The following is an 11,799-nucleotide window of genomic DNA, read 5'->3' as shown; positions in this document are numbered from 1 at the left end:
GGGTGTACATCCTGCCTGTTAGAGGCAAGCAGAGGGGTGTACATCCTGCCTGTTAGAGGCAAGCAGAGGGGTGTACATCCTGCCTGTTAGAGGCAGTAGATTTGGTTTGTTCCTATTGTCTCAGTGAAGTAAGAACCCAGTCTTCTGCGAGTAGAAAGGGATACAGATACACTGTAGGTGAAGGAAAGTGAAGAAAGCAAGCTCAGAAAGGAGGATGTATGAAATGCCTATGTAATGTATGCTTTCTGAGCAACACCAATGGCCAACACATCTCAGAAAAGGTCACTGCTTTAAAGTGAGATCAGTCTGCATGACTGTTTTCTTGTCTAGCCACATAAAGCGCCTACATACAGATACAGGGTAGTTCAAATGTTGGACTTTAATCAAAGCCTGGGTGTTTCCAGGTAGCCATGTTGCTAGAGTTGTTACATTCAGAGCCTGTGCCCTGGCAGCCCTAACAAGCTATGCTCAACCACCGGTCCTCAATGGGCCAATTAAACAGATAACAATGAAAAGCAAAACAAGGGTATCCATTTCTTGTGACCACACTGGGAAGAGGAACAAATAAAGGGTGCCAGGGATCTCCCTTACTCACCCACTAGTTCATCTTTAAGCATCTGACATGAGGCTTCGATTTAAATAGAGTACAAGAAGTATACAGTTTAGCCTTCCTGGCCAATGTGTGGTCCTGCCTGTCACTGACCCGCTATGTCTTGGCTATAGTCTCTTCTGTGAGGTGACATCACTTGTCAGTCACCGTCCTCAGAGACAAGTTCCTCTTCTGGGTAATATTAAGCTTCAGCCTTGTGCTCTCAGCTAGAGATTCCTGATGGGAATTCCAACTCCTAATGTTCCATGTCCTGATAATCTGATTGCCTAGGGAAACCCATGGTGACTCTCTGTAGTCATCCCTCCATGGTAACCATGGTTACCATAGGGACAGAATGATGTAAATGTCTGGATAACAGATTCAAAGGAGTAGTTTGAGGAACAGTAGATACATACCAGATGACAAAGGGCAAGAAAACAGAGAGAAGGCATACATTTAAATTGTGTTTTTCAGTTTGCATTTAATATGTTGGAAATCAATATAAAGACCAAGCTTAGTGCAAGGAATAGTCTAGAAAAATTAAAAGCAAAAATCCTACTTTAAAGATAAAAAAAATTCAAAATATAATTGCTAATGAGAAGAGAGAAAGGATAATGTAAAACATAAATGCCTTAGGGATGTCGGGCAGGCCCACAAGAACCAGGAGTGATAGCAGATGTTTAGGTGAAAAGATAACTGTGGCTCTCTAGTAAGTCTTCAGTGAACACATATTTGCAACAGGAAGGGTTACAGTTATCTACAAGATATAGAAATAGAATCTTATGGCTTGGGTGGTACAAAAGAGCTCAGCTCAGACCTTTAAAAAGAAAACAGAGAATAGTTTGAAGAATGGCTTTAACGTCATATATCCTGTGTATATCCTGGCCCTGAAGACTGTAGGATGCAGGAGAAAAATAACTCTGGTTTGATAGTGGGGCAGAAAAAGCCATCTTTGGGGTGGGGAGATCAGATTTTTTTAATGTTATCATCATCATCATCATGTGATATTTGTGGGTACGTGTGTCTCAGAGCACATGTGAAGGCTTCAGAACAACTTCTTGCAGCCGATTCTCTTCTCCCAGCTTTTTGCAGGTTCTGGGTTTCAAACTTAGTTGTCAGGTTCATGGAGCAATCGTCTTTATCTCCCTGAGCCATTTCACCAATGGTAAAATCAAAATTGTTCACAACCACCCCCCAGGATAGCAGTCTTAACATTCCACTTCCTTCCCCAAACTCAAGACCTCCTCTGAGCCCACAGCAGATACATTCTCCACGGCTCATATTTCTATGAGAAATACTCACAATCAGGGCCATGAGGAGGCAGCAGTTGATAAAGAGCTTGCTGCTTAGGCAGAAGGACCTCAGTGGAATCTCCAACAGTCAGGTAAAAAGCCAGGCGTGGTTGCATGTGTTTGTGATTCTAGGCTCTCTGGGGCTTGCTGGCCAGCTACCCTAGACCAATCAATGGTGAACTCCCAGTGTCTGCAGCATCGGTCTCAGTGACTGGGGAAGAGACACTTTTGGTTGATCTCCTCACACATGCATACATGCTCAAACCACAAATCAGACTCAGAAAAGAAGGCACCCATTCCTTAGCTGAAGGGATGAAGAAACAGAAGAAAGACACCTAAGACTGTTCTAAGCTAGGATTTGTTTTCCACTGAGCTGAACACACAGAAAAATGGTGAGCAGGGGGCTAGGTGTAGGAGGTGTGCAAAGCCCTCCTGTGTTACAAGTCTAAAATGAAAACTGTCCTAGGAGATTGTCCTCTCATGGTAATAAAAAGGATTCAGGATATGATCTGACTTGTCCTGATGTTATCTGAGAGGAAGGGGAACATTGGATTTTAATATGTCTTAGAATCTGTGCTGTGTCAGAGGGTGGGGCAGAGGGAATCCTTCACTTAGTAGTTTGGAATTGCCTGGACCTCCCTGTGGTAGGTCCTCAAACTCAGAGATCTGTCTGTATCTACCTACTGAGACCTAAACTTAAAGGCCTGTGCTACCAGATCCAGCTGACAAAATATTTCTAAATTGAAAGATGTCTTTTATAGTCTTGTTACTTTAATCATTCTTAACTCTTAAGAGCCCAACTTATAAGTTACCGGGCTGAAACAAGCATGAATAAATACATTAATTACCCAGTCTGAATTTCAACCACCAAAACGGAGGTTCCAAAGCCCAGCCATGACGAGAGGAATGATGGCTGTATTTTGGCATTTAGGAATTGACTAATACAACCGCCTGCCTGTGCCATGCTGGAGTCTGTAGAGGATCTCACAATTCTTTTGTAAATAGATTTGCCATGCCATGCATTTGCAAATTATAACACGTAAGCATTGTGTAAGACAGAAGGTTTCTAGAATTTTTATTCCAAATAAGTAATTCAGGACAATACAGTGTCCTGTGAGAAGATGTTTGTCAGTCATAACAGAACTGTTAGCCTCAGAGTGAATGTAATGTGGAATAATATATACCTAGCAATAATGAACCTTTGGGGAGAATACACAACATAAGCAATGCTATGATATGGAGTGGCAAAGATGTTGCCATTTTATGGGACTGCATAGGTATAAATGCAAATATGACCATGGACATAGGTGTGACCACTCAGAATGAGGTGACAAAATTCAGGGTGATTTTCTTCTGAATCCAAATTTTCTTATCTTTTGAAATATTGCTTGAAGGAATTGAAAACTTTGCATTTCTTCTCTAATTTTCGTATTTTCCCTCAGTATCTATTTGTTTGTTTATTTATTCACTCAGTCAGTCATTTTGAGACTGTATATGGCAGCTTAGCTGGAACTCAGTTTATAACCCAAGCTGTCCTCAAAATTGAGATTTCCTGCCTCATCTTTCCAAATGGTGAGATTAAAGATATATGCCATCATACCCAATACTATTTTTAATAATATAGACACTCATATCTGACATTATAGATGAATAGCATAGTTATACTACTTATATCAGGAAATTGGAATACCAGAAATGCAAGAGTTTCAAAGGTTCCAGCTCTATACAGGCATCCACACATCTTCTAGAAACCATATGCCCAGTTGAAAAGGACCAAACCCTTTAATTAATGAGGATTAATCAGGAATTCCAAAACTAATGCCTTGAATATCTACTTCGTTATGAATCCTTATTATCATGAAGAGAGATAACACAGTCCATTATACAACACAATTTCAGACATATCCTCCAGTGACTGTGTTGTAAAAGATGCTCTTCTTTCATGATGAATAGACCTCAAAGCCCCACTCTGCAGCATCGCAGTCATTCATCAGTGTTCAAAGGATCTGTGAATGAGAGAACATTGTTTCATAGCTGGGATTGTGATGTTCAAAACACAGCAACATTAACCACAGAGATCCCCATTGAACTGACCTCTAGCAGTGTTCATAGCACAGCGAAGCAAAGCATAAATGCAACACACACACACACACACACCACACACACACGGTAGGTTCAGGACAGAGGAGGAAGTGGAGAAGGTCTGTGGGATAAGTTACTCTGTGTTCCCCATGGCAGAGGCAAGAGAAACTTCAGCCTAATAATATTATGGACCCACCTCTTTACAAGAACCAGCATGATAGGGCAGCCTCCTGGGACTTGCTAGCTTATGTGAAGGCTGTAGGTCCTCCTTGCTTGGTATGTATGAAACATTTTGCAAGTCTTTGTATCAGCCCTCTTACATTTCACAGAGCCAGGAATTGGGCACAAAATCCAGAGAGAAGGTTGATGCCCTCTGTAGGTGTTACTCCGTTTGCTCAGAGAATACAGAGCTTAGAGTCAGGCAGGTCCGAAGGAAGGCTAAAGAAGCCCAGTTCCGTGATGAATGACATCTGTGCCCCCAGGACACTAGTGGCTGTCTTTAGAGCAGAGCAGGGCTCTGGGGTCACATACCACTTAGTCGAGTGGATTCATAGTCCTCCTTTCTCTGGTTACTTAATCCCTTTCCTCACTTCCTCTGTCTGTAGTGAGGTCAGTCAATGATCTGAACATTAGGGTCTTGCTAATGAGAGGCCCACCAGAAGGATCCATTGGATCACTTCTATGTTCATAGTAGTCTAGGCCTAATGTGTGCACATGTGCCGCTTTACCACAGCACTGTAGGTCCTTCGGGGAAGAACAGTTTGCTGAAATGCTAGCTGTTCCCTGCTGACAGCAATGCTAAGAGCTTGGTGATTTAGTCATATTATTGTGACATGAGTTTGGGGATCTATGCTACATTCACAGTGACCGATTAAGGCCTGTCACTTCCCAATAGGATCCATGCCCTGAGAATGGATTCATTTCTGGTTTATCATCATGAAGACATAGATGAATTTCAGCTCCCAGGTGCTTCTCTTCCTCCCCTGGAGACAGGATTAGGATCACTACAAAATAGGTGTACGGGAGAAGTCCCTAGCAAGTATAATAAATGTGATTATTAAATGCACTGACGTAGTAAATTAAATAAAACCTATTTTCAAATGAGATTTAGAAAATGAAATTCCTAATCTCCATTCCCAAACTTGTTGATCCTGCAAGTTCCAGGAACTCTCATTCTGGGTGCTTATTTCTTTCACCCCTCCTGTCACCCTCCAACCATTTTCTACTTTCCCAGTGATCTACAGACTCAACCACTTTGTGTTTTATGAGCATCCACTCCTTGTTAGCAGGAGTATGTTCTAACCACTCTTGAATACTATTTCATCACCTCTCATGTCTGCATCCTCTGTCCTCTCAGCTGAGAGAGTGTGTTTGCCAAAGCACAGTCCCTAATCTGTTTTTCTACATATCACGGAGATGTTTGTACACTGATGTTTACTGCAACACTGTTCAAAGTAACAGTTGAATGAACAAACCATGTCGTGCCCCACAAGAGAGAGGTAGATAGGATGTAATCCACATTCAATAGAATTCTCTTCGGTACTAAGGGAATTCAGCCAGTCTTGGAAAGATACCATGGCTCCCATTAGTGGTCCTAGATTTTATATAGATAGCTAAGAACATTTATGACATGAATATATAAATCAAACAAGGAAAAAAGGAGAATAATGACAGGTGGGAGAAAAGGGTGGGGTAGAGCCTATAAGAAGGACAACTTGCAATGTGTAGTTGTTGGAAAACATCCTTTTTATAAACAGTATTCAGTGAAGATATGCAATGAATAATTTTAAAGAAATAAATTTTATGATTTATATTCTGAGAATGCTGCATCACTTACGAGCCCAGCATGGGGATACTGATCCCTGCTCCTCACCAAGCCCAGCATGGTGATACTGAACCCTGTTCCTCACCAGGCCCAACATGGTGATACTGAACCCTGTTCCTCACCAGGCCCAGCATGGTGATACTGAACCCTGTTCCTCACCAGGCCCAGCATGGTGATACTGAACCCTGCTCCTCACCAAGTCCAGCATGGTGATACTGAGCCCTGTTCCTCACCAAGTCCAGCATGGTGATACTGAACCCTGTTCCTCACCAAGTCCAGCATGGTGATACTGAACCCTGTTCCTCACCAAGTCCAGCATGGTGATACTGAGCCCTGTTCCTCACCAAGTCCAGCATGGTGATACTGAGCCCTGTTCCTCACCAAGTCCANGCATGGTGATACTGAGCCCTGTTCCTCACCAAGTCCAGCATGGTGATACTGAGCCCTGTTCCTCACCAAGTCCAGCATGGTGATACTGAGCCCTGCTCCTCACCAAGTCCAGCATGGTGATACTGAGCCCTGTTCCTCACCAAGTCCAGCATGGTGATACTGAGCCCTGCTCCTCACCAAGCCCAGCATGGTGATACTGAACCCTGTTCCTCACCAGGCCCAGCATGGTGATACTGAACCCTGTTCCTCACCAGGCCCAGCATGGTGATACTGAGCCCTGTTCCTCACCAAGCCCAGCACGAGGATAGTGAGCCCTGTTCCTCACCAGGCCCAACATGGTGATACTGAACCTTGTTCCTCAGCCTCTCTTTCCATTTCTTCCGATCTCACACTTTCTGCTGAAATCCACACAACCTCCTCTTCCTGTGCTGCTTTTAGCCACACTTAAGTTACCCCCTGCTTCCTCACTCTCAGTGTCATACTTCTCAGGGACTTTCTCTAAGCCCCAACTCCAAACACCTTCTTCACCCACAGCACTGCCTTGTAGAGATCTCATTTATTCAGCCATACCTGTCCGCACTCTAAGCAAATATTACTAGTTTTGCCAGCAGAAAGTGCTTCTGCTCTCAAAGTATCCAGCACAGTGGTTTAACACACTCACCAAGGCATTACTAAATGCCTGATTTCTTTTCTTTTCTTTTTCAGTGGCACCGCCCCCCTATACTTATGACCACGAGATGGAATATCGCACAGACCTGCCACCTCCATACTCTGCAGCCCCACAAGCTTCAGCCCAGCGCTCTCCACCCCCTCCGTATCCTGGAAATCCAAGGAAATATTCCTCATCCCAGAACAGAATACATGACAATTAGCAATTTTACCCAGAACAAAATGCCTCAACTTAGAAACATGCACAAAACTGATTGTCTACTTGCTAGGGTCAGATAACATCTCAGGCAGAATGTACACATGGAGCAGGCTCTTTCCCTGCTCAGAGCTAGGTGGAGAATTAGAAGTCATAGATTAAGTGATCTGCGGATCCACCCAGGCACAGTCAGATCAAAGTGTTGCAATTGGAAGGCTCCTGATAATCATGCTGCTTTAGGATGAGATGAAGACAAAATCAATATTGAACCTGGAATAAAGAAGAACAGAGCATAGTCTGATCTACATCAGGGAAAAGCTACATTCCATACAGCCTTAGGAGAACTAGAACAGATCATTATTTCATTTATCCACAAATATGTATCAAGTGCCTTAGAGCCCACTCTGTGCCTCGCAATATGAGGGGCCCTGGATGGAAGTAACCAGAGGGAACTTTGGTTCTGGCACAGGCATACCTCATCCTGTTGCACTTTGACCTTTTGCACTTTGCAGGTATTGCATTTTTTACAAATTGAAGGTTTGTGGTAACCTGGCACCAAACAGTGTCATTTACCCACCACTAGGAGTGTACTTTTCCTATCCTTGTATCACAAGTTGGTCATTCTCAACAGTATTCCAAACATTTTCATCATCGCTATTATTATGTCTGTTATGGTGATCTGTGTTCAGCAATAGTTGATGTTGTTACAGTAGCCTTTGGGGGGGGGTGGAATGTCACGAACTCTGCACATATAGAACAGTGAGATTAATAGACTGGTAAATATTATGTGTGTCATATCTGCTCCACTGAAAAGCTCCATCCCTCCTCTCTCTCTCTCTCCCTCCCTCCCTCCCCCAACTCAGGGAACAGTATTGAAATTAAGCCAATTAATAAGTCAACAATGACCTCTAAGTGTTCAAGCTACAAGACTCATATAGTTCTTGCTTTTCTTGCTTTAACCCAAAACTGGAAATACTTCATCTTGGTGACAAAAGCATGTTCAAATCCAGGAGAGGCTGAAAGGCCAGCATCTATGCCAGCTCGTTAGTTAAGCCATAAACACAGATGCGGCTTTCCCAAAGGAAGCTAAAATGTCTCTCTCCAAACACACAACTGATAGAAAAGAAAGAAAACAGCGACCTCATCGTTTATAAGAACTCTTCAGTGGTGTGTGCAGCCATCAAAACAGCCACATTCCCTCAAGTCATAAAGCTTGATTCAGAGCTAAGACCTAACTCTTCATTCTACAAAGGTTGGCAGAGGCGAAGAAGAATCATAGCTTGCCTGCTATAAGAGAAAGATTGTGAGGAGCAGAGATCAGGTCCTGAAGTGAAGGAAAGGAGCTACCCCTGTAGTATCAAAGGGGAAAGCGAAGCCTCAGGCACTGCAATGGAGGTTGCTGCCTGTTCTCCCAAAGACCTCAATAGATCACACATAAGATGGCTGCCTGGTGTAAATGAAAGACCCTCCTATGGAAAGACTTATCTTCTAGAACTTCCCCAGCCAGAGAAAAGAAGCCATCCTAATCCCACACCTTAAAAGACAGCCTGGCTTTCTTGTTAGTGTCTATTCCACAACTTTCACGTGAAGTCAATGTTCAATGTTCATTTTCTAGTCAAAACTCCTTGTCCTCTTAAGCATATGCAAAGTTTGCTCTGCCCATAGTCTATAAATAGAACAACCAGGTCTATTTTGGATGTCACTTAATGAATGTTTTAAACCAAGTGTTGAGACTGCTCAGGGAAAAAACAAGGTTTCTTTTAAAACCTTACTGCTCCTTGACAATGCACTGTTCATCTAAGAGCTCTGATGGAGATGTACAAAGAAATAAAGGATGTTTCTCAAATTTATGAGTGATTCCAGTCCCACTCTGTGTCCCTTAGACTATGATTTACCTCAACTTCTATGTCTCATTTTTTAATAACTACCTTTTTAAAGGTCATAACTGACATAGAAATGGGAACTTCTGGGGGCTTGGCAAAGTCATGGAAAGAACCCACAATTGTAGATCCATGACTCACAAGAAGTCAAGAGGTCAGTACTAATACACATTTGGAGGAAGTAGATTTTTGCCCTCGTACATAATGTTGCCTTTGTTAGGGCTTTGGTGGGGAAGTACCTACAGATATGGTAAACCCACAAAGGCGTTGAAGGTGCAGTTCACTTACTATGTCTTATGATATCACTGTGAGAGGAACAATTGCTTCTTATGGTAAGCAATGAAAGGAGGTTTTGGTTCTTCTGGTGAAACATGCTCCTCGTGAAAGGTGCTGTGGACAAAGATGAGGTGACAGCAGAGGGTTTAGAGTATTTATAAGTGACTTGAGAAGTCAGCAACCAGATTGGAGAAAATTACAATTTTCAAGGAAGAAACACTGTGCATTAAAAGCCACCAAAGAGTATCACTTGCCACCTCGAACTCTTTCATGAAGAGAAGTTTCATGAAACCCATCTATCAGACTTCATTGTCATATTATTTGAAGGAACTGACAGTCTTCCAAAATGAGCAACCACCAACCTAATCGCCAGCAACTCTCACCCCACTGCTACCAATAAGATTTAGACCTGCTGAAAGCTCCAGTGCTAGTTGCCATTTTTAGCACAAAATATTTTAATGAGGGTATACACAATGCTTTGAAGACCCTTAACAAACTATAGTCTAGTATAAACGTAACTTGAATGTGCTCTGGAAAGCTAAAAAGTCTTTGTGTGATTCTCTTGTGAAACTTGCTTTACAAGAGAGACAAGCAACTTCATAAATGACATCGAAGTGTTACTGGTACGGGTATATCAAACACATGCCATCTCTAAATTACGTTTGTAAAACAAAACCAAGCAAGCCAACAACGAACACCAGTTGCAGCTTTCCTGTTGACTAGCTAACTTTGTGAAGCCCTTCTATCAAGATTCCAAACAAAAGGTGTTGGTGTGGTAAAGAAATATTCTAGAAAGGATGTCTAAAATGAATAACGGGTCAAACTTTCTGCTTTTGTCTTAGGTAGGTGTGACCAGCTGTGTCTGCAGCAATGAATGCTGCCAATCAATCTTATCCATTATCTTTGACAATTTAAAAGAGATCAAAGGTCCCCAACAGGTTCTGGGAGCTAAGATCTCCATAGTCATTACTAACCCCTCCTAAAAACCCACATGGTGTTAGTCACTGGTATATGAGGGTTGCTCCAACTGTGGAATGAATGGTGAGAAACCAAACATTCTCAGGGTTTTATATCAGTAATAAAATGTGTCATTTGACTGTAGATGAAAGACCTTTTTAAATGGAAAAATAAATGCTCAAATACAGTAGCCATTTCTTCCATTTTATAAACTTTAATCTTTTAGACAAGTTATATAATTAATGGGAAAGACAAGAAGGCACGGGGTTGCCTTTTGCCTGAATACTAGTTTTTGTGAAGTACTTCCTTTAAATGTAAAAGCAATCAATGAAATATTCCAATGTGTCATGTTCTACAATAAGTGGCCCTAACATTCATATTTTTACGTGGGTCTTTTTGTGTACTTTTAAACTGTTTGCCAAAAACTAGAGATAGATGACCAGACCTTAATACCACTTTAAAAGAAAATCTAAAACATTCAATCCAGTATCATGATTATAATTCAGTGACATTCCAAAATGACACTAAGACACTTCATAAATAACCAAAAGAAATATCTTATAATATAAGTTATGGAATATGAGCCTGTAGTCGAGGAATTTAATATGAACAAATAGTGCCTTTTATTGTATCAAATATCTACAGTTGAAATGTGTGGGATTGACTGAAAATGGTCTACCGAAGGTATTAAGGCTAGATTTGTTTTGAGTGACTTGCTTGGCTTTGGAAAGAATAATCTTAGCTTCAAAGATGTGAAGCCTTCAGGGATCCTGTCTGTTCCAGTAAGAGGCTTCCTGCCTGGCATGAAGTATTAGCATAGTGTCCACAGTACATGGGCTATGATTTATTTTTCTTCCACCAATGTGATTAGTTTCCACTGTTCTCCAGCAAGAGTCCGCAATGCCAAAGTCATGGTGATCTGAGAATGTTGTCTGTCTGCAAATCTACTACACATTTCTAAAGAAAAATAGAGAGGCATGACCATCAAAATTAAATGCTCTTCTTGGCACTAATGTATATCTACCACGTGCCTCTGACATTCTATAAATATTGCCTGCACCAGAACTATTTCTGTCCATACTATCTCTATTTGAGTTTTTTTATGGCTCACCCTGAGACATAGCATGAACCTATATAATTACCATAGATGAAGGATTTTACTGTTTTTATTTGTATCATAATAACAGAAATGAACATATCATAGATGTCTAAAAATTTCACTGATTATTTTCAGGAGTAATGTATATCAGAGGCAAACAATATTTGATGTAAAAATTTGATTATGGTTATTTAAGAACTAACCTTTGTTATGGCTAATTTGTTTACAAGGAGCAATAAATGAAAGAACTTATAACAAGAATGGGAGGTTTGGGTTTGTTTGTTTGGTTGGTTGGTTTTGGTTTTGGTTTTGAGACAAGGTTTTTCTGTGTAGCCTTGGCTGTGTGGGATCTCCCTTTGTAGACCAAGCTAGCCTCAAACTCACAGAAATGAGCCTCTGCCTCTGCCTCTGCCTCTGCCTCTGCCTCTGCCTCTCTGCCTCTCTGCCTCGCCTCTGCCTCCTGCCTCCTGCCTCCTGCCTCCTGCCTCCTGCCTCCTGCCTCCTGCCTCCTGCCTCCTGCCTCCTGCCTCCTGCCTCCTGCCTC

General features: G+C 41.9%; 1 protein-coding gene across 1 annotated transcript in view; it reads left to right on the top strand.

Moving 5' to 3' along the window:
- The window catches only part of Cyyr1 (cysteine and tyrosine rich 1), a 92,238-nt gene extending 81,120 nt beyond the window's left edge, over window positions 1-11,118 (top strand). Inside the window, exon 4 of the mRNA XM_021185389.2 lies at window positions 6,884-11,118. Within this exon, the coding sequence (XP_021041048.1) occupies window positions 6,884-7,050 (167 nt within the window). The 3' untranslated portion in view covers window positions 7,051-11,118. The remainder of the gene's footprint in view (window positions 1-6,883) is intronic.
- The last annotated feature ends 681 nt before the right edge of the window (window positions 11,119-11,799 follow it).

Source organism: Mus caroli, chromosome 16 (genome assembly GCF_900094665.2).
Source record: "Mus caroli chromosome 16, CAROLI_EIJ_v1.1, whole genome shotgun sequence".
NCBI classification, from domain to species: Eukaryota; Metazoa; Chordata; class Mammalia; order Rodentia; family Muridae; genus Mus; species Mus caroli.
This window is presented reverse-complemented; position numbering and strand designations above follow the sequence as displayed.